Source organism: Herpailurus yagouaroundi, unplaced genomic scaffold (assembly GCF_014898765.1).
Source record: "Herpailurus yagouaroundi ecotype Mexico unplaced genomic scaffold, PumYag 203, whole genome shotgun sequence".
Classification (NCBI taxonomy): Eukaryota; Metazoa; Chordata; class Mammalia; order Carnivora; family Felidae; genus Herpailurus; species Herpailurus yagouaroundi.
The window spans coordinates 29,768,896-29,796,584 of record NW_024412434.1 but is presented as its reverse complement, the minus strand read 5'-3'; the positions used below and the strand labels follow the sequence as shown (position 1 = coordinate 29,796,584).

The 27,689-nt window shown below is 44.8% G+C and overlaps 2 protein-coding genes across 2 annotated transcripts in view; one reads left to right on the top strand and one right to left on the bottom strand.

The window, feature by feature from the left end:
• Positions 1-76: 76 nt before the first annotated feature.
• Positions 77-27,449, bottom strand: TUBAL3 (tubulin alpha like 3). The gene is made up of 4 exons (XM_040451542.1): positions 27,393-27,449; positions 10,726-10,969; positions 3,037-3,185; positions 77-1,475 (listed from the first exon to the last, which is right to left on the bottom strand). Exons 2-4 carry the CDS (start codon positions 10,826-10,828, stop codon positions 531-533), a joined length of 1,197 nt encoding a protein of 398 aa, XP_040307476.1. The 5' UTR covers positions 10,829-10,969; positions 27,393-27,449; the 3' UTR covers positions 77-530.
• NET1 (neuroepithelial cell transforming 1) overlaps positions 26,935-27,689 on the top strand; it is a 58,640-nt gene continuing 57,885 nt past the window's right edge. Inside the window, exon 1 of the mRNA XM_040451540.1 lies at positions 26,935-27,192. Coding sequence (XP_040307474.1) covers positions 27,065-27,192 — 128 coding nt within the window. The 5' untranslated portion in view covers positions 26,935-27,064. The remainder of the gene's footprint in view (positions 27,193-27,689) is intronic.

The following is a 27,689-nucleotide window of genomic DNA, read 5'->3' as shown; positions in this document are numbered from 1 at the left end:
TTCTTGCTACTGGTTTGTTTGTATAAACAGCAAACTCAGACATTAAGGCCCACATTTGGAAGAAAGAAAAGAATGATACTGAAAATATTCATTATTTAATCAACGTACAAAATATAGGCACGGGGGAAAAAACAGTAATAATTAATATGTGCTGTTTTACACCTCAGGAAAGGGAAAGCAAGAGCACTGACTTTAGGGGTTCATGGTCTTTTGTTGCAAAATCCAAGAATAGAGCTAGGTTTCCATTATGAGAAAAAAAAAAAAAGAAGGAAAGAAACATAGAGGTGATCCAGTAGCTCGAAGGACCCCAAACCTGAAAGGTTCAAGGGAGCCGTGCTGAACTGCACTACAGACAAGGAAATCTGAGCTCATTGTTGGTACCGAGCCATCTCATCTAGTGTGGAACTCAGGGTCTTGCTTGATTCGGTTTCCAGTTTCTTCTAATGGGGACATCTACCCGCGAGGCGTAGTGTCCTGAAAAGAAAGCACGGGCTTTGATGGAGTCTTCATCCTCACCGGCCACATTTGCCTCAGGGACTTTGCCCCACTTCTTCGTAATCCTTCTCCAGGGCTGCCAAGTCTTTCCTGGCCTCTAAGAACTCGCCTTCGTCCATGCCTTCTCCGACGTACCAGTGTAAAAACGCCCTCTTGGCGTACATGAGGTCGAACTTGTGGTCCAGGCGGGCCCAGGCCTCCACGACCGCCGTGGTGTTGCTCAACATGCACACAGCCCGCCGGGCCTTGGCCAGGTCCCCTCCTGGCGTCACCGTGGGTGGCTGGCTGTTGATGCCCACCTTGAAACCGGTTGGACACCAGTCTACGAACTGCACAGAGTTCCTCAGCTTCGTGGCTGCAATGGCTGCATTCACATCTTTAGGGACCACGTCCCCTCTGTAGAGGAGGCAGCAGGCCATGTACTTCCCCAGCCGAGGGTCGCACTTGATCAGCTGATTGGAGAAGTCAAAGCAAGCAGCGGTGATGTCGGACACGGAGAGCTCCTCGTGGTAGGCGCTGTCGGCAGAGACGATGGGGGCAAAGGCTGTCACGGGGAAATGTATTCTCGGATACGGTACGAGGTTGGTCTGCAATTCAGTCAGGTCCACATTCAAGGGCCCTTCAAACCGGAGGGAAGCAGTAATGGAAGAGACCGCCTGACCTATCAGCCTATTAATGTTGGGATAAGAGGGGCGTTCGGCACCGAGTTTGTGGTGGCAGATGTCATAGACGGCCTCGTTGTCCACCATGAAGGTGCAGTCCAAGTGCTCCAGGGTGGAGTGGGTGGTGAGGATGCAGTTGTAAGGTTCTACGACAGCAGTGGAGATCCTGGGGGCCGGATAGACCGAGAACTCCAGCTTTGTCTTCCTGCTATATTCTGCCGCGAGCCTCTCCATTAAGAGAGATGTAAATCCCGATCCAGTCCCTCCTCCAAAGCTCCGGAAAATCAAAAATCCCTGAAGCCCACTGCAGTGCTCCGCCTGGGGAAGTAAAGGAGACGTGAGAATGGGCCCAACGAAGCCAGAAGCAGTGAGAGGGGACACTACAAGCTCCCCCGAACAAACAAAGCCTTCACAAAGGACTGGTCAACCGTGATCAACGCCACGGTAACACATGCGAGCGTGTGGAGTAGGGGAAGCGCTTTAGAATTTTACTGTAGGCAAAACCTGAACATCCACCTGTCGTTAGCTGCCCTCCACGGATTTATCTGCATGTGATCTAAAGCAAGGTCTTTATCAGTAACAAAGACAAGAAAATGACTGGCAAAATACTGAATCAACAGATCCCTCCCCCTCCACCAGTAGATGAAGTACTTATCACCTCTATACCCAGTCTGCTCTGTGGGTGTAAAAGGCATCGCATTACTTAAGGATTATGTCAAACACCAAAACAGGTCCTAGACAAAGGATTCTCCAGATCCCCGAAGAAGAACTGACTGTTCGTAAGTAGGTAACTCATCTCCAGGTAGGACGTGCCTCTTGTTAACTTCACAAATAGTGGGATGCTACTGGAAAAGGACGAGTGTCCAGATGCTTTGGAAGTCTGTGATAACAAGATAAGCCACGAGTTGGGCAGAAGCAAGAGTGGAAGAGGGCTAATCCTTAAAAAGAAGGACCTCCTGCCATTTGTACAGCATGGATGGATGTTAAGGGCATTACGCTAAGTGAGGGAAGTCAGACATAGAAAGCCAGATACTGTATCATCCCATTTGTATGCATGGATCAAACTCATAAAAAGGGAAAGTAGAAGAGTGTCTGCCAGGGGCTGTGGGTGGGGGCAACCCAGAGTCAACGGTTGCAGGGCAGAAACTTTCAGTTAGAAAGTGAATGAGTTCTGGGGATCTAGCGGGCAGCATGGTGACTCTAGTCCACAATACTGTATTGTATGCTTGGAAGCTGCTAAGAAATGGGGCGCCTGGGTGGCTCAGTCAGTTGAGCGACCGACTTCAGCTCAGGTCATGATCTCCCGCGGTCACGGGTTCAAGCCCCACGTTGGGCTCTGGAGCCTGCTTCAGATTCTGTGTCTCCCTCTCTCTCTGCCCCTCCCTCCCTCACACTCTCTCTCTCTCTCTCAAAAATAAAGAAGCATTAAAAAAACTAAAATAAAAAAAGGAAGTTGCTAAGAGAGATCTTAAACGCTCCTACCACACACACACACGTTAACCATATTCCCGCAATCGCTCTACAGGACAGGTGTATAAAATCATCACACGTACACCTTAAATTTACACAATGTTGCGTGTCAGTTAGACCTCAATAAAGCAGTGGGGGAAAATAAAACATTTCCCCATAAATCTAGAAAAAAAAAAAAAAAGAGTAGATGGGGCTATATATAACAAGGGTAAAGGTCTCTTCGGCCCTTCCTACGGAACAAAGCGTAATCAGAGCCAACATACGGTGGCTTCTCGACTTTGCGCATCCGCAGGAGGCTCCAAGGGGAGAGAGGCTGGGTGCCATGAGGCCTGTGCTAGAAAATGCCGGTCCCTTGGGAGGTGGGGCCCAGGCACCGGGGCACCTGTCTAGGGAGAGGGGAGCCACTTGCCAGCTTTCGGATCCTCTCCAGCACGAGGTCGATGATGCCCACGCCGACAGAGTAGCGGCCTCGGGCGTAGTTGTTTGCCGCGTCTTCCTTGCCGCTGACGAGCTGCTCCGGGGGGAAGAGCGAGCGCTGCTGGCCGGCTTGGATCCCATCTGCAGGGGGGAGACGAGGTCAGTGCGCTCCCATGGGCAGGGGGAGACGAGGTCAGCACGCCCTGCTCCGAATTCTTGCACGGCCCAGGACCCCGACTGCTCCGTCCTCCCGTGTGGTGGACAAATGGCTTGAAACCACGGAATCACCCTTCCTTAGTCTAGGGACGGGTATCATTATTCCCAGATAAGCAGAAAGTATGTTTCCCTATCACACACCCTTCATCAGTTCCTTAGGGCTGCCGTGACAAATGACAACAAATTGGGTGGCTTCGGACGAGAGAAATCTGTTCTCTCACAGCTCAGGGAGTCGCACATCAGGGTGTTAGCAGTGCTGGTCCCTTCCGGAGGTGACAGGGAGAGGCTGTTCCATGCCACTCTCCTGGCTTCTGGTGACCTCTGCCAGTTTGGGGGGTTCCTCTGAGTGTACCTGCATGACCCCAGTGCCTGCCTCTGTCACACGTGCCGTTCCCCCTGCCGTGTCCCCTCTTCTTCCCATAAGGACGCAGACCGTGGGATGTGGGGCCGACCCCCATCCAGTGTGACCCCATCTTAACTCAGTACAGCTGCAAAGACCTTATTTCCAAATGAAGTCACATTCTGAGGTTCTAGGTGGACACAGATATTTAAGAGACACTATTCACACCCATCACACACCCTGGGATCACGCTGGCATTTCAAGGCCAAGTACCTCTATCCACAAATGGCCAACTGCGTGCCAGCAAAGCAAGGAAAAGCGTACCAATCTAAATCATTAGTAGGATGCAAGGAAAGAGGCTTTAACAAGGAAGGTGTGGCCAACTCAAACACTCACACAACTCAAATGCAGTTAACATAAATGCCTAAAACAGGGAAACGGGTTACGATACTGGCAATCTTCAGTACAACCAAGCGCAACTCCTGCCTACTTTTGTTGCCTTTTAGAAACCTGGGCAGCATGAGGAAATGCCAAGACACATGTGTCCCAGGTCCATGTCCCCCTCCCCAAATTTAGACCCATCCACATAGCGCACTTCCTGAAGAATTATGTTGGAGGGCTAAGCAGGCTCTGGGGACGCTGCCCTGGTTACAGCGGGACACTGCACGGCAGCAAGGGCGTGTGTCCAAGAATCCGGTTCCTGCATTCAGGTTCTCCTTCCCCATTCAGCTACGGGGCAGTCACTTACCATCCCTAAGCCTCCATTGTCGCATCTCACAAACATGGATAATAACAAGACCTGCCCCATTGAACTGTTACAAGGATTAAATGAGATCACAGGGCACAACGTGCAACCCACAGGAAACCATTATAAGTAATAATGATACAGGGGTGCCTGGGCTCAGTCGGTTGAGCTTCCGACCTCAGCTCAGGTCATGATCTCGCAGTTGACGGGTTCGAGCCCGGCATCGGGCTCTGCGCTGACAGCTCGAAGCCTGGAGCCTGCTTCCGATTCTGTGTCTCCCTCTCTCTCTGCCCCTGCCCTGCTCGTGCTCTGTCTTCTCTCTCTCTCTCAAAAATAAAAACATTAAAAAAAATTTTTTTTAAATGATGATACAATTAGCTCAGGACATGTATTTATGCAAATACCACATTGGTCCTGTCACCAGATACCTATAGTTCATTTCAGAAGATCACTGCCTAAGAGGAAATGAGCCAATGTCTAAGAACAAGATGGCTCTCTCAACTCACCTTGCTCCCCTGCACATCACCATGAATTTCTAAACCACAATTTTGTACACCCCCAAATACTTCAATTTACCAAAATTTATTTAAATGAGTTTTAACATATGCACACCAAAAAAAAAAAATAAACAAACAAAAAACCCAAAGTTAAGGTTTTTAAAAGATACACTTATAAACAAGATAGAAGTGGGCATATAATTCTGGGTGGACTCTGCTCTTCACCTAAAAGTCTAAGGCTGAATTCAGCCTAAGAAGGGAATTTATAGCATTCTGGAAGCCCGGTTCTTCATGATAATGTCCACTTGAGATTCTGAAGGTAGTTCCATAAATTCTTTCAGTAAAATCGACTTTTCCAGAGATCAGTGATTATAGCACTGCCATTCGTGAGCACACCCAAACTGTCTGCTCCCTTCCTGGCACCTTTTCCACTTTGCTCAGAGACACGAGTGATCTAGCCCAGCGTCTTTACCTAACCAGCACCCTCAGGAAGTGAAGTGGTTTTTATTTTTTATTTTTATTTTTTTAATTTTTTTTTCAACATTTATTTATTTTTGGGAGAGAGACAGAGCATGAACGGGGGAGGGGCAGAGAGAGAGGGAGACACAGAATCGGAAACAGGCTCCAGGCTCCGATCTGTCAGCACAGAGCCCGACGCGGGGCTCGAACCTACGGACCGCGAGATCGTGACCTGGCTGAAGTCGGACGCTTAACCGACTGCGCCACCCAGGCGCCCCAATGAAGTGGTTTTTTAAAAGGATGATTTGACATTCCTTGCTTCCTTACTTCCAAAGCTGTTCGGCCCCACTCCACCTGAAATCCTTACAACTGTCTCCCCCAAAATCTTAAAGTTGCCAAAGCCTTTCTCCAACCACACCTCCTAGCCCACGACCCAGCCCGATGGTCTTTCTGTACCATTGCCCCCCTACTCGGCCCCAAGTTCCTGCCACACGGAACTCCTGTGACACGTGCAGGCTCCTCCAGGCCTCTGTGAATCTGTCAGTGCTGCTCCCTCGGGAGAAGACGTCGGATGGCTCTCTAGTTACTCGTCCCTTCCTTGGGGATACCTCTGCACCTTGCAGACATTTCTGTTGTTACTAGGTGGCATCGTACAACACTGACATTTTTTTAGATAAAAAATAATCAACCGCTGGCAACTTTATATGGTTCGGCTTAACACAGGTGTTCGTGTTGCTACCACCATTTACATTGTCTTCTCCACTAGCTTATGCTGTTTCGTTGTTGTTGTTGTTAAAAGAGAATGGCTCTTCAAAGCATAAGAGACTCTTAAAAACTGAGAACAAACTGAGGGTTGATGGAGGGTGGGAGGGAGGGGAGGGTGGGTGATGGGCATTGAGGAGGGCACCTGCTGGGATGAGCACTGGGTGTTGTATGGAAACCAATTTGACAATAAACTTCATATATTGAAAAAAATAAAAATTAAAAAATTAAAAAAAAAAAAAGAGAATGGCTCTTATTAGTATGCAAATCTGGGGTCAAACCCAGTTCTACCCTCAAAAGCTCAACGATCTAAGGCAGGTTCCAGAACCTGCCCAAGACTGGGCGGCTTCATCTGTTAACTGAGGATAGCAAGGTTTCCTGACAGAATACTAAAGGGATTATAGGAAAATATCCGTGCAGTTCCTCACTGATACATGGTACTGCTATGGACTGAATGTTCGTGTCTCCCCAAGGTCTGTCTTGATAGGTGTTGAAGCCCTCACCCCCGGTGTGATGGTGTGGGGAGGTCACCGGGCCATGGGGGTGGGGCCCTCGTGAATGGGGTTAGTGCCCTTGTCAGAGGACAGAGAGCGGATCTCTCTGCTATGTGAGGACATGGCAAGAAGGTGGCCATCTGCAAAGCCAGAAGACAGCGCTCATCAGAGACCGACCACGCTGCCACCCTGGTCTTGAACTTCCAGCCTCCACCACAGCAAGAAATAAATTCCACCGTTTAACCCCTAGTCTACGATATTTTGTCACAACAGCCTGAACTCACTAGGACGGCAGCAGGGAAGGGATCAATATTCATTCATCCGTCTACTCCCATTACCTAGATGGATGGATGTTCATTGAACTTTGCTAAATTCCTTCTCACCACGACCTTGTGCCCCCGGTAGTTCCTTTTCCCACTCCTCCTCCCTTCGTGTTACTTTCACGGGTCTGCTCACATAGCCTGGCCCTGTGACGGGTGATCAGAGCCGGAGGCTTGCCGCCCGCCCCAAATCCCTCCTCGCCTGGTCCCCACCTCACGGGCACCATCCACCCCAGCTTTGTTCTCGGCCCCTTCAGACTCACCCTTTGGCACACTCCCCACACGTCACTTGACCCTCTGTCCTCCTCTCCAAACGTGTCTTAAATCTCTACTCCTATCTCCAAGGTCTCACACACCATCACCCCATTATTCCAATCAGAACTCCTCAATGAGCACCTTCCTCCCTGTCACCAAAGGAGAAGAACAACCCACCCTCAGTCATGGGGCCCCTCAGCCACTCTGAACCGTCCCTCCCTCCCCTCTCTCCCTTGTTCTGCCTATGAATATCTTTAGTAGAATTCTACTCCACAAACACAACCTAAACTTACCTTTCCTTTACTCAAAACCACTCAGGCTGGCTTTGGAGAACATCAGCCACTTTCACAGCTTTTTAGTACTAACTCTATCGGGTAACTTTTCACTGAACACCTCTGGTTCCCCATCTTCTAAGGGGAAGGGACCAACCTGCAGAGCCTTCAAATTCCTCATGCCCAAAACTAGGTCGCCTTCTGGAATTCCTACCTCATTTCTCAACCCCATTATTGAAACAGCAAAATCTGGGAGACACCCCTGAATTCTCTCAAGAACATCCATTGGCAAATGATCCATTCCTGTTTCTTTTTTTCTTTTTTTTTAAAGTTTACTTACTTATTTTGAGAGAGAGAGAGAGAGAGAGAGAGAGAGAGAGAGAGAGAGAGAAAGCACGCACAAGCAGGGGAGAGGCAGAAAGAAAGAATCCCAAGCAGGCTCTGTGCTGTCAGCACAGAGTCCGACACGGGGCTTGAACCCATGAACCATGAGATCATGACCTGAGCTGCAATTGAGAGAGTGAGATGCTTAACTGATTGAGCCACCAGGCGCCTCAATCCTCTACTGTTTAGACCCTTCTCAAATTGGTATTCTCCATTCCAGTCCATCCAACACAAAAATCTTGTAACTTAATCTACTCTCTTTCTAGATCAGTACTTGGCACAGAGCAGGTGCTAAAGAAATATTGAACACAGGAATGAATACATCTCTGTGATTAATATTACTGAAGTATAGTTCTAAATTTGCCATTCTCTTGCTCTAAGTCTTTTTATTTCCCATCAGATTCATACCACACATATTATTCAAGGAAATTCCATAGTCTGCCTCCATGCCAGTTTAAGTTTCTGTGACTCCACTATATCAACATCCTCTCCATTTTCAAGCAGAAACAATATTCACAGGTATCTGAGTGTGTCTTTGCTCGTGTTTTCCATTCTCTTTCATCTGTGAACTGTTAAAAGTCCTCTTACCCCGTCTTCAAGATTCAGATGGACTATCACTTTGTCCATCAAGTCTTTTCTGATCTCTTCCAGAGAGGTAAGGCTCTCGCCCTCTCTTCCTTCAGCTCGCCCTCTCTTCAAGGCCTTCCTTGACATTCTTTTAGAAAAAGCACCTCCCACCACTTGGACAACATTCCCTACCCCTACGGCTCTGCCTTATTTTTCCCCATCCACCGATCACCATCAGGCACACTATTTGGTTTTTATAGAACTGCCCACGACTAGAATATGGGCTCCATGAAGAGTACGACTACATACACCTCCAATGTCAAGGACAGTGCCTCACACGTATGAGGCTCTCTTAGTTGCTGAAGAGAACAAGGAAAATCAGCACCTTCTCCTCCAAGCTGGAGCATACGCCTCTTTGTTTGGGCCAGCTCCTGACCCTCTCTTTATGCTATATTCCAGAGGACTGGGGAATTTCTTCTGGTTTCTTCCTGCCTCCTAGCTCTTCCCTGACTTGCTCAGCTCCTGATCCCAGGTCTTAAACCTCCAACTGGCCCAGCGTCTTCGGATTGGCACAAGTTAAAATACCTGCTACAATACTCATAATTCTGAGATGTGGCCTCTCGCGTTGCTTCTTTAGTTACATTTCCGCAGTCCTCTGGGAACATATTCCACTCCGTCCGGGTTTTGGGGATACCAGACTGCAAATGAAGCTCATGGCTGCAAAGTCCCACTTGTCAGAAACAAAAATTCAGATATTCTCTTCGGGCACGGATAACTCAGAGTCCAAATACAACATAACTGCCTCTCTCAGCCTCAGACTAGCTTCGCCTGTTCTTGAAGCCACCGCTATTTCCTTATTTTTAATTCTTTCACGTCTAGCAGATACTGAATCTGTCTGCAGGCATTCCTGGCTTCAGCGGTTCTCATGTTTCCCTCATGATAACCCTTTCCAGCTTCTGCTTCCCACGGGCACCAATCAACCTTCAGTGTGATACCTGATCTGACATTGTTCTGATCAGGAAATGAACTCTAATCCAGCACGTACAGACTGCATTTTCCAAGGATGGCCACCAGAGTATTTCTCAATACTTTTGCTTCTCAAACCTCGCTCTTGGCGCATCAAGAGGTGAGGTCTTATACTCCCTTCCTCAGTGGATCTCTGTTTGTAATGGCCTTGACCCAGCAAATAACAGCAGGTCAACACCCTTCCAAGCCTAGAGTATTAAAATGCCATGGACTTCAGCCTTGTGCTCCTGGGATGCTTGCTCTTGGAACCCCGCTGCCGTGCTGTGAGGAAGTCTCGGCAGCCCGCGGGGAGGCCCGTGGCCCCCACAGCCCTGACCCAGCTCTTAGCCAACAAGCCAGCACCAACTTGCCAGCCATGAGGGTGAAACACTTCCAAAGTGGATCCTCCAGGGGTGCCTGGGTGGCTCGGTTGGTTGAGCGTCCGACTTCGGCTCAGGTCATGATCTCACAGTTTGTGAGTTCAAGCCCTGCGTCGGGCTCTGTGCTGACAGCTCAGAGCCTGGAGCCTGCCTCGGATACTGTGTCTCCCTCTCTCTCTGACCCTCCCCTGCTCTCACTCTGTCTGTCTGTCTCTCTCTCTCTCTCTCTCAAAAATAAATAAACATTAAAAAAATAAATAAAAAAAGAATTCTTCAAAGTGGATCCTCCAGCTCCCACTTGAGCCTCCTTAGGACACCCTGTAGAGCAGAAAGGAGCACTGCCCTCTGAGCCCTGTCCAAACTGTAGAGTCATGGACAAAACAGTGATCATTATTGTTTCAAACCACTAATTTTGGAGGCAGTTTATTACACAGCAGTAAATAATTGGATTCATAATACCAAACCCAAATCCACCCTCCTCTCCAGCCTTTCCAAGTCAGTAAGACTCCTTCCTCCCCCCAGCATTTCTGTAGACCCATTTCAAGTGCTTACTCAAGTCTTCCATTATCATAACGTTGTATTCATTTCCCCCACAATTAGAAGATTTATTTTTCTCCTTGCCTCTTTGGAATCATGTTCGGGTCATGCCAAATTTCAGATTCTTTGTCAGAAGCTTCTAGCAACTGGCTTTCCAATCCAGGAAAAGATCTGATCTTCTGCCACAACAGATGTGTGTGGAGAAACTCACAAGGTTTGAATGTGTTTTATCACATAGGAAAAGAGAGCTAAGCTAGTATGCCCTCTGGGTATGTTTCATGCTGACCACCTTACGTGGTCATGAGTGACCTTCTAAATTTAAAAAGGGTCCCTGTGATCCTGTTGAGATAGATCCAGTGTAATCTGATGATCCCAGGCACTCGTACTGGGTTTGTTTGCTGTGGTTGTGGACCTGGTTAAGCACACTAGAACGCCAGCCCCACATTACCTATAACAGTTGGCTCCAGGTCCGTGAAGAGGGCTCTGGGCACGTGCTTCCCGGCTCTGGTCTCACTAAAGAAGGTATTGCAAGACACGCCCATATGCTCCATTTTAGCATTCTCCACCTGATCCTTTTTACTGTCGAGAACAGCGCCGTCTGGCTGGATTCCATGTTCCAGGCAGTAGAGTTCCCAGCAAGCATCCCCAATCTGGATGCCAGCTTGGCCAATGTGAATGGAAAGGCACTCCCTCTGAAATAAGCCATAGTAAGTTAGAACGAAGCAGGCCTTCTTAGGTAACACACGCTCTGTCCCTCAGTAATTCTGCTCACAATTGAGAGAAACCAACTAGCTGAAGCCAGCAACAGAAATGTATTATAAAGCTAATGAAAAGAGTCTCACGGAAAGCAAAAACCAGGCTGCAGGTAAGCTTTAGGGACAATTAAACCAAGGACTCCAATTTCACTAAAAGGTTTCTTTCAACAATGTAATTTAAGCGCCTATTGTGCAATGGGGCTAAGAACGAGGTAAGGCTATATACGTGTTAAATACCATATATGTATAAAATCAAGCTGCGTCACCCAGAAAAATAGCTGCTAGTTACTGGAAAGGAATAAACCCCGCCCCCTCAAAAATCAATTTATAACCTTGACATGTATTAAGACCCAGTGCACTTTGAAGTGCTACCTTTTCATATCTTGAGATTTTATGTTTACTATTCAGATGTGCTCCGAATAAGGAAGGATGTTCTAAGCATAAAAGTAGTGGAAAATTTACCAAGGAAACTTACATGTAAGGGATTTAACAACCCAGAAATGTTTAGACTCAATACTGTAATAAACAAACAAAAATGTTGATGTATGTAAAAATTAACTTACATATAGTCCTTCACATTAAGGGCTATAGATAAGGCAATTTTATATACATTAATTAAAAAAAAAAAAAAACACTTGTGGGGTGCCTGGCTGGCTCAGTCAGTAGAGCACGTGACTCTCAATCTTGGGGTTGTGAGTTTGAGCCTCACGTGGAGGGTAGAGGTTACTTTAAAGTAAAATCTCCTTTTTCCCTAGACTTCAATAGTTTTTTATTTTATTTATTTTATGATATTTTATTTTATGTTATTTTATTTTATGTTATTTTATTTTATGTTATTTTATCTTATTTTGTTTTGTTTTATGTTATATATATTTTACTACAACAAAATTTTAAAAAACACCTCAAAACCCTAGCATAAGGTATACTCCATAAAAGTACTTTTTTTGTTTATACTTCTGGAAATTTCCCACATATACACATACATACTTAAAAACACTCAGAAGCATAACATACATGTTACTATACATCGGGTTTCTTTTTTACCTATTAATACATGTTGGAGAGCTAACCATTTGTTTGCATAAAATAGTTTATTTTTATTTGTATGTATTTAATTCTTTTTTTTTCTTTAATTTGAGAGAGAGTATGCACGCAAGTGGGGGAGAGGGTCAGAGGAGGAGAGAGAGAAAATCCCAAGCAGGCTCCACGACCAGCACACAGCCCAATGTAGGGCTCGATCTAATGACCCTGGAATCATGACCTGAGCCAAAATCACGAGTCAGATGCTCAACTAACTGAGCCACCCCGGTGCACGCATCCCCAAAATAAAATCTTCAAAAAAAAAAAACAAAACCCACTTATGATACCTAGTAGGTAAATAGGCAAATGACATACATAAGTGGATTATTAAGAAAAGAGTCTCAAATACAAAGATTTAGGCACACTGGCACTCACAGCATTATTTAGAAAGTGAAAATCAAGAACCAGTCTACATTCATGTATCGTTGGGCATTTTAGAAAGGGTTAAGTAACCCTTGAATATTTTTGACATGGGAAATGCTTATGATAAATTATCAAGTAAAAAGGTATGTAAGTTGTATAGTTGTATACAAAGTATGATATCAAATACATTAGAAAGTAAGCATAGAAAGATATTGTTTTAAGTTTTTAATTTATTTATTTTGAGAGACAGAGAGAGTACAGGTGGGGGAGGGGCAGAGAGAGAGGAAGAATCCCAAGCAGGATCTGCACCGACAGCACACAGCCAGACACGGGGCTCGAACCCACAAACGGTGAGATCATGACCTAAGCCGAAATCAAGAGTCGAACGCTTTACTGACTGAGCCACCCAGATGCCCCAAAAAAGATCTTTAAAAATGCAAAAAAACCATTAAATCTTAACAGCAGTTGTGTCTGGACAGTGATTACTTTTCTTGTGTAAAGTCTACTGTTTTCTACCACCCTCATTGGCCTCTACTCTCCCTCCTACTTTTAAATCACCATTCACATCTTGTTCTTAAAGGCCACCAACTAACTTTCTTTTTTTTTTTTTTCAACATTTATTTATTTTTGGGACAGAGAGAGACAGAGCATGAACGGGCGAGGGGCTGAGAGAGAGGGAGACACAGAATCGGAAACAGGCTCCAGGCTCTGAGCCATCAGCCCAGAGCCCGACGCGGGGCTCGAACTCACAGACTGCGAGATCGTGACCTGGCTGAAGTCGGACGCTTAACCGACTGCGCCACCCAGGCGCCCCCTAACTTTCTTGATAATTTACACAGACACGAATATTTGCTCCTCTGAGAGAAGGAAAGAAAAAGTTACATCCTGAAAACCTCAAGGACAGCAGTTGGGGATTTGCACGTTGTTGGGTTTTGGTGGCTAGTAGGAATGGGACAGGTTGAGACTCAACGACAAAAAGACCACTCAGTCCAGGGAGGGAGGGAGGCAGCTCTGGCTGATCACAGCCCTGCAGTCAGACTTGGACTCTGTTCCTGTTCCCGCTGCATCAAGCCCGTGTACTTTGTCTCCTTGATTCACAAGGTCTGGCACAGCCCTCTCTGCTTTATGAGGGATTCAAGTTCACCGCTTGAATACCTCCTCCCCCTTGTTCCTTCTCTGTGCAGCTACGGGTCTCCCGTGACAAAGGCTGTGAGCTCAATTTAGAAAGCACCTCACTAGGGGTGCCTGGGTGGCTCAGTCAGTGAAGCGTCTGACTTCGGCTCAGGTCACAATCTCATGGTTCGTGAGTTTGAGCCCTGCGTCCGGCTCTGTGCTGACAGCTCAGAGCCTGGAGCCTGCTTCAGATTCTGTGTCTCCCTCTTTCTCCCTCTCTCTGTGTGTGTCTCTCTCTCTCTGTCTGTCTCAAAAATAAATAAACATTAAAAAAAATAAATAAAGCACCTGACTCAGTACCAACCAATATTCCCACCTCTGTATGGCATATAAAAATCAAACAACATGTTCCATCATAAACCAGCTTCTAAGACTCTTAAAGCACGGCCTCATCCCTCCCGTACCTGCTGGGCTTCCAACGATCTCTGCACATCAGCTACTGTAATCAGATCAAAGCTCCCTAAATTTAGGTAACAGTGTCTTCGCAAGGTCTGTTACCCAAGTGATTCAGACATAGGCATGATAATGTCCTTTTGGGACTCGCCAGGAATACTTGGCCCAAGAAGGACCAATCAAGACATAACTGTGTCCCAAAGTACAAAAGGCTATCTATACCTTCTGCTTCTCTTAGCCTTTCCCTCCTTTCGGAGCATCTGCTAAATATTAGTCACACTATAAAATAAGACTGTAAACTGCCCACCAAATACCAATACTGGTAAGTCACCGCACATTCATAAATGCTGCTACCGTGGCTATTTGAATTACTAGGAAGGCACTATTTTCTAATTCACTTTTTATTTTGAGATAAAGACAAGATGGGGCGCTTGGGTGGCTCAGTCAGTTAAGTGGCCGACTTCAGCTCAGGCCATGATCTCACAGTCTGTGAGTTCGAGCCCTGCATCAGGCTCTGGGCTGATGGCTCAGAGCCTGGAGCCTGCTTCCGATTCTGTGTCTCCCTCTCTCTGCCCCTTCCCCACTCAAGCTCTGTCTCTCTGTCTCTCAAAAATGAATAAATGTTAAAAAAAAAATTAAAAAAAAAAAGACAAGTTGTAGATTCATACATGGTTGTAAGAAACCATAAAGATCTCGTGTACCCCTTACCCATTTCCCCCAGCAGAAATACCTTGCAAGACTACATATATCGTACAATATCACACCCAGAATATTGAAAGTGATTCAGTCGAGACACAGAACGTTTCTGGGACCACAGGGAGCCCCCACGTAGGAAGGCATCATTTCTAAGAACAAAACAACTTAAAACATCCTTAAAATGTTGAAGAGAGAGTCCAAGGGGCTAAGAACATCGAAGATGAATAAGCAGTATGAAAGGCTGCTTCCATTTAAGAATTCAAAATTCTAACATACTAAAAATTACTGAGACTGGCACATAAGATACTAAAAGGCCAGTGGATCTTAAAAGATGATCCCCAGGCAGGAATTATAAGTAACTATGTTCATTGTTGTCCCCTGAGAACTGAAATCAAGAGAGGACAAGGAGATAGATGTCCGTGTACTTTACCCGGCCACGCATTTATGAGCTTAGCAATGGTGACCTGGGTCTGAAGTCCCCAGAAACTCTACAAGCCTACCTAAAAGTGAAGCAATTTGATTTCTACAGAAAACCCAGCATGCCAGGTCTAAAACAAACATGGAACAAAAGGAAGGAGGGCTCCCTGCTTCAGCACTTCAATTAAGAGCAGTGAACAGGGGCACCTGGGTGGCTCAGTCCAACTTCAGCTCAGGTCATGATCTCACAGTTCATGGGTTCAAGCCCCATGTGAGGCTCTGTGCTGACAGCTCCAAGCCTGGAGCCTGCTTCAGATTCTGCCTCTCTCTCTCTCTTTCAAAATACAAATAAAATTTTAAAAAAAAATTAAGGAAAAAAGGAGTGAACAACTGCAAATCAACCAAGCTTCTCCTAAAAGCTGCAAAACTACAGATGCATGGGATGAGAGCTTCTCCAAATCTGCCTCAAACACAGTTATTGAAAGAAACAAATGGCCTCCTTAAAAATCTCTTCCTTTTTTATTAAGACTTTATTAAGGATGGTTTGGTAGTGAAGTGGGCCAAATATGATGGGTAAAATTTGCTAGCACACCGAAGCGACAGTGATAACAAGGTAGGGGACCATAGCCACTTACCATGCTGCTCTGGAGGTGCCCCACTGGCCCACGGTAATGACAGAGGCGCACACCCAGGCGGACTTTATCACAGGGCAGGAAATGACTCCACCTGGGGGCTGAGACACCTGCTTCTCTTAAAGGAGTCCAGCCTCCCCTCAGTCTTTCCATTCTCTTAAAGGGTCTGTGCGGGACCTGAACACCCTGGGAGAGTCTGTGCACAACTACAGATGACTTAATTGGAGCTTACCCAAATTTACTTCCAACTCAAGCTTACTTTTGTTCAAAATAACAAATGTCTTCTTAAAAAGATCCTCCTCTCCTATTAAGAATGTATCAAGCATGGATGGGGAAAGATGATGAGTAAAATTTGCTTCAATAGCAATTAGTAAATAGCTAGAAAAATAGCTTTTTCTAGTATATAAGTACTATGTGAATGTCTTCTCCTTAAATAAGATTCAAACAGGGGCATCTGGGTGGCTCTGTCGGTTAAGCGTCCAACTGCGGCTCAGGTCATGATCTTGCAGTTCATGGGCTCAAGATCCACATCAGGCTTTGCACTGACGGCATGGGTCCTGCTGGGGATTCTCTCTCTCCTCTCTCTCTACACCTCCCCCACTTGCACTCTCTCTCAAAATAAATAAATAAACATTAAAAAAAAAGGTGTTAAAATTTTCCATTATGATTGTTGACTTGTCTGTTTTTCTTTTCTGACAATTTTTTGACAATTTTTGCTTTATATATTTTGAGGCTGTGTTATTGAGAGCATGTAAATTTTAAATTGTTATATTTTCTGTGGAATTGAAATGTTTTATCATTTTAAAATGACTATATCTACTAATGATTTTACCTTCAAGTCTTTATTATTGAATATTTTTTTAAAAAATTTTAATGCTTATTTTTGAGAGACAGTGAGTGAGAGAGCATGAGAGCATGAGTGCGGGGGTGGGCAGAGAGAGGGAGACACAGAATCCAAAGCAGGCTCCAGGCTCCGAGCTGTTAGCACAGAACCCGACACAGGGCTAGAACCCACGAGCCGTGAGATCATGACTTGAGCCAAAGTCAGACACTTAACTAACTGAGCCACCCAGATGCCCCTTTATTATTGAATGTTAACATTACTACTTTAATATAGATTTCTTGGTTAGTATCTGAATGATGTCTTTCCCATCTTTTTACATTCTTAAAAATTTAAAAACCTTTCAGTATTGTCATATTTTTATGTGTCTTTTGTAGGCATAAGGTAACTGATTTTTTTCTATGTATCTTTATTTTATTTATTTATTTTTTTAACGTTTATTTATTTTTGAGACAGAGAGAGACAGAGCATGAACGGGGGAGGGGCAGAGAGAGAGGGAGACACAGAATCTGAAGCAGGCTCCAGGCTCTGAGCCATCAGCCCAGAGCCCGACGCGGGACTCAAATTCACGGACTGTGAGATCGTGACCTGAGTTGAAGTCGGACGCTTAACCGACTGAGCCACCCAGGCGCCCCTGTATCTTTGTTTTTTTTATTTTGAGAGAGAGAGAGAAAGAGAGAGAGTGAACAAGGGAGGAGCAGAGAGAGATGGAGAGAGAGAATCCTGATCAGGCTCCACACTGTCTGCACAGAGCCCGGCGTGGGGCTCAAACCCACAAACCATGAGCTCATGACCTGAGCAGAAATCAAGAATTGGATGCTTAACCCACTGAGCCACCCAGGCGTCCCTCTATGTATCTTTTAATCAAAGAATGTAGTGCATGACATTTAATGCAATAACTAATATAGCTGGGTTTAGATATCTTATTTTGGGCCTTTATCTTGTTTGTCCCCATTTTCTAGGTTATCTTTTGTATCCTTCCTGATCTTCTTTTGAACCATCGAAATGTATTTAAGCATGCAGGGAACTATTGCTGTTGTTTTATAAAATCAACGTTTGCTTTAGACTTCCCCACATATTACCATTTTCTTTGCTTTTCATGCCTTCTACCATTTCAGAACTTTTTTTTTTCACTTCTTCTGCCTGAAGTCAGTCCTTTAGAATTTCCTTGAGTGAAGTCTTTTTCTTTCTTTTTTTTTTTTTTTTTTGCTTTTGTCTGAAATACCTTTATTTCACCCACCTTCCTGAAAGGTATTTCACTGGATACGGAATTCTATGTCGGTATTTCTCCCTGAATCCACTGGCTTGTGGCTTCTGGTACAGCCTATGAGAAGCTGTCCGTAAAAATGTTATTCCTTTGAAGGTCTCTCTGGCTGGGTTCGAGTTTTTAGCTCTGTCTTTGGTTGCTTTAGGTTTACCATCATGTGTCTTTATGTTGATTTCTTTACTTGTCCTACTTTTGATCTGTTGGGCTTAATGATCTGTCAATTTATGTCTTTCTTAAGTTTTAGACAGTTCTCGTTATCTTTTTGAATATGGTTTTCTTTCCATTTTCTCCTTCCTCTTCATTAGATGTTTTTTACGGTGGCTTATACATCTCTTAATATCTATTTTCAGTCACTTTGTATCTCTCTGCCACATCCTGCTTAATTTCTCCAGCTATCCTGCTGTTCATCCACTGTCTTTCTCTGGCTTTCCCTAATCTTTTTTTAAGGCCACACACTGAGTTTTCAATTTTAATTATTGTTCTAGAATTTTTTTTTCCAAATCTGCTGCATCCAGCTTTTTTTTTTTTTTGTAATTGACTATTTTGTGATGATATTTTCCATCTTGTCTTCTATTTGTTTAGACACAGTCACTGTAGATGTTTCCTAATCTGCATGATTATTCGACAAAACAAACATCTTTGCAGGTCTCTTTCCTCTGTCAGTTATTCATTTATTTATTTTTAATGTTTATCTATTTCTGAGAGAGACAGAGCTCGACAGGGGAAAGGCCAGAGAGAGAGGGAGACACAGAATCTGAAGCAGGCTCCAGGCTCCAAGCCATCAGCACAGAGCCCGATGCGGGGCTTGAACTCACACACCATGAGATCATGACCTGAGCCGAAGTCAGATGCTTAACCGACTGAGCCACCCAGGCGCCCATGTCAGTTATTTTTTCTGATTCTTACCACCAGTGGCCTTTTTTCCTTGTGTGCTTGCTTTTGACTGTGAGCTTCTGGTTTTCTTTGAAAACTTATTTGAAGTCTTTGAGGTCTGGGATGGACACGTTTCTCCAGAGAGGATTTCCATTTCCTTCTTCAAGTCATGTAGGGGGTATCATCTGTTTAAATTGATTCACTCGAGTTTTAGTTTTCAGACTATCCAAGGGAAGCAACTTGGGGTTACTTTGTAATCTAAGGCCAGCTTGTGGCTATAAAATCCCTCCCAATACCCTGCTGTGCTCAACACCAGGGAAAATCACCTTGTCTCTCTTGGGTGTTGAGAAGCTGGGGTGCGTTTACCCTTATTCTAAACGTATTTGGGGAGTTGACCATTATGGAGAAGGGTCTCCTATGAAACGGTCTTGGATTGGGCCCTGGGCATTGGTCGCTCTCCCTCGTGTGCCCATTGAGTCCATGAAGAATGAAGTGTCCCCATTTGGCAAACACCCGTAACACAAAGGGGATTTCTGGCTTCCACTCACCTCTCTCATTTTGTAAGAAATGGCCTACTAATTCTTTACTATCTTATTCATCGGTGCTTTCAGTATGTTCCTTTGTACTTTATTTGGGCAAGTTTTCTTTTACTTAGTGGACAAAGCGGTCATGATAACTTGTCACATCCTGTTACTAGAGCAGGAACTCCAATCGCTTCTTTTTAAACTTGCCGTGGATGCACCTCTTTTAAAAATGGTGAGAGTCTCTGTCTTTCGTTAGGAAAATGTAGCATATTCACATTTCTGTGATTACAATATGCATGGGTATACTCTTGTCTTACTTTATGTTTTCCACTATGTTTTTTATTACTTTCCTCCAATTTGAAAGACTGATTAAATTTTCTTTGTACCACAAATTTTTCGCTCATGGTTTGTAAGTTGTAACACATTTTCCAGTACTTCCATTACTTTAAAATTTAATATGCAAATTTAATTATATACATTAATGTATATACTTTATTTTGATCTTACATATTTTAGTCTTTTAGAAATAAATTGCCCCCAAAACATGCACACACACACACACACACACACACACACCTTTTCAATCTTCCCCCTTTTATTTTTAATATTTTTTAATGTTTATTGAGAGAGAAAGGGAGAGAGAGACAGAGTGTGAACAGGGGAGGGGCAGAGAGAAAAGAGGGAGATACAGAATCTGAAGCAGGCTTCAGGCTCTGAGCTGTCAGCACAGAGCCCAATGTGGGGCTTGAACTCACAAACCACAAGATCATGACCTAAGCTGAAGTCAGACGCTCAACCGAGCCACCCAGGCACCCCAATCCTCCCTTTTAAATGCCCATCCTCACCCCCACAGTTTCCAAAATTGATAATATCTGGAATTTTAGTGTCATTAAAATAAATATTTTACATTAGCCATCAACAATTATTTAGGCATAAATAGAAATCGTACTGCCTTCTTCACACACTACTGCTTCCTGTATCCCATTTATTCTTTCTTATTGGATTTGTTAGTCATGTTGCTGGATTATACATGCAAGTAATTCTTTCAATTTTGCAAGTGGTACATTTGATAGCTTCTTGCATGTCCAAAAATGTGTTCGTTCATTTTTCCCCACCCTTAAATAACAATTTGTTTGAATATGAGATTTTAGGCTCCAAATTTTATTTCCTCAAAACTCTGAAGATACTGACCATTAGTCCTTCTTTCCAATGAAAAATATTGCACTGCTCTGAATCTTTGTTCCTTGGAGATAGCCTATTTTTCTCTGAGAGCTTTTATGATTTTTCTCTTTATTTCTTCTAACATGAACATTTCCATGATGTATCTATATGCAATCTTTAAATCACCGCGTTCCATACCTGGAGGACTCTTCTAATCTTCAGCTCATATTCTTTCTTGGGTCTGAGCTTTTTATTTATTTATTTATTTGTTTGTTTTCTCCTCTCCTTATTGCCTGTTCTCTCTCCTGGAACTGTTGTTGGATGTAAGTTGAAATTTTTAATTCTGCCCTTTTGACTTTTGACTTCTTTCATGCTTTCCTTTTCTTGGCTCTCTGCATTATATTCTTGGAAAATTCCTCAGCTACAACTTTTGGCCAGTTAATTTGCTTTTCATCTGTGTTGGTCCTGCTATTGATATGTCTTTTGGTTTACTTTATATTTTAAATGACCAGAATTTTAGTGTGTTTTTTTTTTCATGGCTGAATTGGCATCTCACCTTTCCCTTTGAAGTCTTCTTCTGTTTGCTTTATTTACTCTCTTTCCTTGTGTCCTAATTCTTCCCTCTTTCGGATTGTGAGGTCTGTCTCATTGTGAAGGTTTTCCTTAAATCTTTTAACAATCACTGTTTTGTCTTTTACCCAGTTTTGTCTTAGACTTCTGTTTTCCAGCCTGTGCTATTTTCTACAGCCTGCTTCTAGTTATAAAGGGGGAGGGTTGGAATGTACCGCCAGTCGGAGTGGCTTGTATCTCTCTTCCGGTTTAGTGTTCCCCATCCTCCCTGGAATATTCAGCTTCCTGAGGCACTACTCCGTATCTCCAGCTCCTGGATCCCCACTGCATTAGCCTGTGGGCAAGTGTACTCCACATGCAGAGGAGGGGGAAGAGGCCAACTGACACCCCTGCTCCAAATGTACCTCCCCATTTAACCACCCCAACAAATCACTCAAACTCCTTCCATATCTTGTATCTGTTGATTCTGCCTGGGGAGCTCCCTTAATCATGTGCTCTCCAGCAGTTTTCTCCTGAATTTATGAGTTCTAAGTGTTACAGAATTTGATCTTCATGAAACCAGTCCTGTCTGTCTCTACCTGCCAATAATCCCCCAAATTTTTAGGGTTCTGATCGTTCCATGTAATAAAGACAAAGAGTAAGTCTGTTCCATTTTATAAAATCAGAATCTTGTTTATTTTGTTGCTGTGTCAAATTTCTCCCCTTGGCCCCTGATATTTTTAGTTTGAGACAAGGTAAGGGAAAATCAGAAGATCTGAGTATCTCATTTCTGGCCATTGGTATGTTTAATTTTTTACATTTTTTTTTTCATTTTTTTAATGTTTATTTATTTTGAGAGAGAAGGAGAGAGAGGGAGAGGGAGAAGGAGAGGGAGAGAGAGAGGGAGAGAGAGAGAATATGAATGAGTAGGGGAGGGGCAGAGAGAGGGAGACAGAATCCCAAGTAGGCTCCACACTGCCAGTGCAGAGCCCGATGCGGGGCTCGAATCCACAAACTGTGAGATCATAACCTGAACTGAAACCAAGAGTTGGACACCTAAATGACTGAGCCACTCAGGCACCCCTAATTTTTTGTTTTTAATACTCAACCTCACTTAGAGCTATGATTAACTTAAGATTTGCAATTAGAACAAAATTAGAAAAATCTCGTTTGTAATGTAATTTAAGAAACATATCCTTTTTTTTTCCTTTTATTTTAGTAATTCCTTTATTCCTTAGAAGACTAAATCTTAAAAGAATAAAGTTTCTTCAACTAATAATAATTGGAATTTCAAGTCTGGAGAAGTCTTCTGCTGTGATGGTTAGTTTCATGTGTCAACTTGGATAGCCCGTGGTGCTTATTCAATCAATCACCAATCCATGTATTGCTATGAAGTCATTTTGTAGATACCGCTAACGCTGACAATCAGTTGACTTTATGTAACTATTACCCTTGATAATGTGGGTGGGTCTCACTTAATCAGTGGAAAGGCCTTAAAAGCAAAACAGCACTATCAGCTTCAGCTCCTACCCAAGAGTTGCCAGCCTGCCAACTTCAGATTTTATAGTGTCCACAATGACATAAACCATTCCATGAAATAATCTCCACAGATATATAACATGCGACTCCATTACCTCGTATACATATAAACATATACTTAAGCCTCTCTCTGTATAAATCTCCGTTTTTCTATAAATATAAACATATACATAAACGTATTTATTACTAGCTCTGTTTCTCTGGTAGAACCCTCACTGACACAGGCGTGGCTGTCCTTCGGTCCTGAGAGAGAGTGAAAGAAAACTTGCAAGTATGAAAGTGTATGTTTATGGTTAGGATTTCCTTTCTTTACAAAGTTCCTCCCTTAAGTATTTTTTAATATAGGCCACTTATTTGCTGGCTAAGAAACTGAGAAGAAGAAACCTTCTAAGTGAGAAATTCTTGTTAAACAAAAATTCTTCAGCTCTGAGAAATAATTCCCATTGATACACTGACCTTTCTGAAGTTATCTTTGCTAATTCTCTGTTGGCGGCCCTGGTGGCCACAGCCAAAGTCACTTTCCATTGTCATTCCCTCCCCCGTGGTGCCCACATGCCTACCTTGTTCCCCCTCCATCCTCCTCTCCCATTGCTAACATAATTCAGTATTTTAAAACTTCAGTGGCATCTTCTTAAGATAGTCTAAGCGGGGCGCCTGGGTGGCGCAGTGGGTTAAGCGTCCGACTTCAGCCAGGTCACGATCTTGCGGTCCGTGAGTTCGAGCCCCGCGTCAGGCTCTGGGCTGATGGCTCAGAGCCTGGAGCCTGTTTCTGATTCTGTGTCTCCCTCTCTCTCTGCCCCTCCCCCGTTCATGCTCTCTCTCTGTCCCAAAAATAAATAAAAACGGAGAAAGAAAAAAAAAAATTTAAGATAGTCTAAGCATGAAACAAATTAGCCCCAATCTACTTCTAATTAGTAATGCTTTTCCTGGTTACACATTTTTCCCTCCAAGTTTCATTCTTCTTCTTTTTTTTTTTTTTTAAGTTTATTTATTCATTTAGAGAGAGTAAAAGAGAATGTGAGCAGGAGAGAGGCAGAGAGAGAGAGGAAGAGAGAGAATCCCAAGCAGGCTCCACGCTGTCAGCGCAGAGCCCAACGTGGGGCTTGAGCCCACGAACTGTGAGATCATGACCTGACCTGAAATCGAGAGTCAGATGCCTAACTGACTGAGCCACTCAGGTGCCTCCCAAGTTTCATTCTTCTTAAACCCTCCAGCTAGCACTCCAGGTTCCAATTTTACGGTTTTTCTCATTGACATATCTAAAAGCAAACCAATATAGCAAATGATGATAGATAGATGCAAAAAATGAACAACTTTCACTTCACGTACACACAAACACACAATAGATTTTAAGACACAACAAACCTGATTTCAAATAGTCTGCCCCGTTGTGCCAATCAACACTCTTCTGCTGGTCCGGTGAGATTAGTGAAACTTTTCTTCATAAAGCAAGTTTACCGTAAAGTAACCTCCTCATTGGCAGTTTAAGAAAGCACAGCCTTAACAGCTTTAAGACACGAGTCTGAGGACTCGCTGGAAGAACAGAAGTAAATCCACGGCACAGAGTGGTCAGGCAGACGGTCAGAAGTGACAGGATGAATTCTCGGGATTCTTCCTCTACAACCCCACTTATACACCAGCTAGTACACACTGTGTGACCCTGCTGGTTGCTGAAACAAGCATGATATGTATCACTTGGTAAGCAGGTTTACAAAAAGAGAGTTTGATTTCTTTAGAGAATATAAGAGAATAGGTTTTAGAATTCTTGATTTGGGTCCTAATTTGTATTAGTATACTAGTCGTTGAAATGATCTGAGAACATCCCACAAGAGAATGTTTGTAAATCGCTGTTTGGGTGGAAACCAGCTACTTCAGCGTGCCTGGCTCGCTCATTTGGAGGAATGAGGCTCTTGATCTCAGGGTCGTGAGTTCGAGCCCGTTGTTAAGCCCCGCTTAAATAAATAAGCTTTAAAAAAACAAAGCTCTTTAGACAGCATTTCTGTACTGTTTTACTCTAACTGCCGCAAAGCAATATTTTCTTTTTTAATTTTGGTAGGGTAGGATAAAGTAAAATATCACAACATGATTCTTATAACACAAGAATTTTTCCTTGTGGTATAAATGTAATTCAAGTTCAGCATCTCGTGATTTAAAAAATTATAAAACACAAGAAGGTAAAAATAATAACTTAATACTCATACTCTGACTACCTAGAGATATCTTAATACATTGATTTCATCTTCCTCCTCCGTTAAATCTCTTATAATTCATGACTCAGGATATACTGATTATACCTCTATAGTCCATGTTTTTATTTAAAAATTACGGTATACTTATCCTATTATACACTTCATAGTTCATTTTTGTTGACTGAAAATATTTTTTCCACGGGGCACCTGGGTGGCTCAGTCAGTTGAGTGTCTGACTAGCTCAGGTCATGATCTCACAGTTCGTGGGATCAAGCCCACGTTGGGCTCTGTGTTGACAGCTGGGAGCTTGCTTGGGATTCTCTCTCTCCTTCTCTCTCTGCCCCTCCCCTGCTCGCTCGCTCTCTCTCCAAATAAATGAGTAAACATTAAAAAACAACAACAAAATATTCTTTCCAGTGGGTCAACGATAATTAACCATTTCCCCATCATTATTTATTTAGACTACCTTTACTTTTTCTGATATTATAAACATCAATGCCATTAATATCTTCACATTGCAGGGAAAACAAAATTTCAATTCTACCCTCTCAGTGTGTCGGGCTGGGCATGAGAGTTAAAATGACAGAACACAGGGGCGCCTGGGTGGCACAGTTGGTTAAGCGTCCGACTTCAGCCAGGTCACGATCTCACGGTCCGTGAGTTTGAGCCCGCGTCGGGCTCTGGGCTGATGGCTCAGAGCCTGGAGCCTGTTTCCGATTCTGTGTCTCCCTCTCTCTCTGCCCCTTCCCCGTTCATGCTCTGTCTCTCTCTGTCCCAAAAATAAATAAACGTTGAAAAAAAAAAAATTAAAATAAATAAATAAATAAATAAATAAATAAAATAAAATAAAATAAAATGACAGAACACAGATTAACAGGGGAAAAGCAAATAAATTTTCACATGTACATGGGAGCTCCCCAACCCCAACAGGAAAAAGATGATCCAACGAAATGGCAAAACCTTAGTGCTCATATAGTAGGTCAGATGAAGAGAGGCAATCGTGCAAAAGTAGCTAAAATACATGAGGAGACCAAGGGAAGATAAGTTATTCTGATAAGTGCTGTTTGTACAGAATTCTCTGTACACCTGTCCTCCCAATCTCTGGTGATAAGAAGATTCCTTTCTTCCTGCCACAGGGACAGCAGCTGCTAACATGGAAGTTTTATCTCCAGTTTTTAGGAAGAAAAGTGGAGATCAGAATGTCCTTCTTGTATCTGGTGTTCTTCAAGTGCCCACAGCTCAAAATAATCCTAATGTCATATTCCCAGCTGGCATATTCTACCCTTTCATGTATGTATAAATTTATTCCTTAGGACAGATTCCCAGAAATGGAATCATAGTATCAAAGGAGAAGTTATTTTTAATGTTTATTTATTTTTGAGAGAGAGACACAGAGACAGAGCACGAGCAGGAGAGGGGCAGAGAGAGTGGGAGACACAGAATCCGAAGCAGGCTCCAGGCTCCCAGCTGTCAGCACAGAGCCCCAAGGGGGGGCTTGAACTCACTAACCCTGAGATCATGACCTGAGCCGAAGTCCAACGTTTAACGGACTAATCTATAATAACCCGGAAGAAGTTATTTTTAAAGACTTTGAGACATAAAAAGCAATATTTAAAATCAAAGAATGTGCTATTTAACAACCGTCTTCTTTATTTAAGGAGGCCCTTTATTGGATGCTGAGCTTTTTGCCGCCTTCATACACTTAGAGGATGAAGGCACCTTCACTCTCTTTTGCTAAAGAGAAAATGTCTCTCCCTTTTGGGAGACAGGACGGCTCATAATTCGGTCTTAGTGGTTTCCTAGGGACAGCCCTGAGAACACATTTCCACCACCTTTGGTAACTGGGGATTTATCTCACATGAATAATTTAGCGCGTATGCGGCCAATAACGCCACATCAGTTTGGGTCCTTACTCTCGATCCCTCTTCTCCCCCAATACTAAGAAAGATCTAAAGTGCTTCCAATCTGCCGTGGCCTGTGGCTTAAGTCCTAATGAACACTGAAATAGGTAACGGGCCTTGGGGATTTAGAATTTGGGTCTGAACTAAATCCAAGGCCATCCAGGAATCTGCAGGACCGACCCCTTCACCATCCTGCCTGGCCCCGTTCCATTTAAGCGCCAAAAGGGCGGGACTTCACGTTTCCTAGCAACCGCCCGCTGCCCCCCGATTGGCTGGGCGCCGCACGGCCGCCATTTTCAAACCCCGGAAGATGGCGGCGGCGGTGGCGGCGCACTCCTGACAGGAACTGCTCTCCGGGCAGCAGTGGTCGGGCGCGGTGCCCGACCCAGCGGGCCCCCCGGGCACCCGGCCACCGCCCCACCCCCCTCCGCGCCATGGAGCCCGAGCAGGCTGCCCAGAAGCAGCCCCGGCCGCGGAGGCGAAGCCGCCGGGCCTCCGGGCTCAACGCGGACGGCGCCGCGGGACCTTCGGCCGACACCCCCAGGCCGGGGCCCGACGGCCGGTAAGCGCTGGGGGCCGCAGCGACCGGGGACCCGGGCGTCCGGTCCGAGCGCGGGGGTTGGGGGGGAGGGGCGCGGAGAGGGGCAGCTGCTCACCCCCCTCCTCCCCCTCCGCGTCCTCCTGGTCCTCAGGCGGGGCGCGCGCTGCTGACCCTCCTCCTCCTCCTCCTCCCCCTGGCGGGGGCGCGGGCTCTTTACTCACCTCCTCTTCCTCCTCCTGGTCCTCAGGCGGGGCGCGGGCTGCAGTCCTCCTCCTGTTGTTGCTGCTCCTCCTCCTCCCCCATCACCCCCCTCCTGCTCCCTCCTCCTCCCTCCTGCCCTTCCTCTGGCCCGGCGCGCGCTGCCCGCTTCCCCCTGCCCCGCCCCTCCCTCCAGGGCGGGGGCGGGGGCGGGGGCGGCGCGGGCCGGCGGAGGAGGTGGGCTCTCCGCGGGCCGGGGGCTGCAGCGGGGGCGGGTGCTCAACGCAAACCCGGAGGCCGACCGCCCGGGAGCCTGCGGG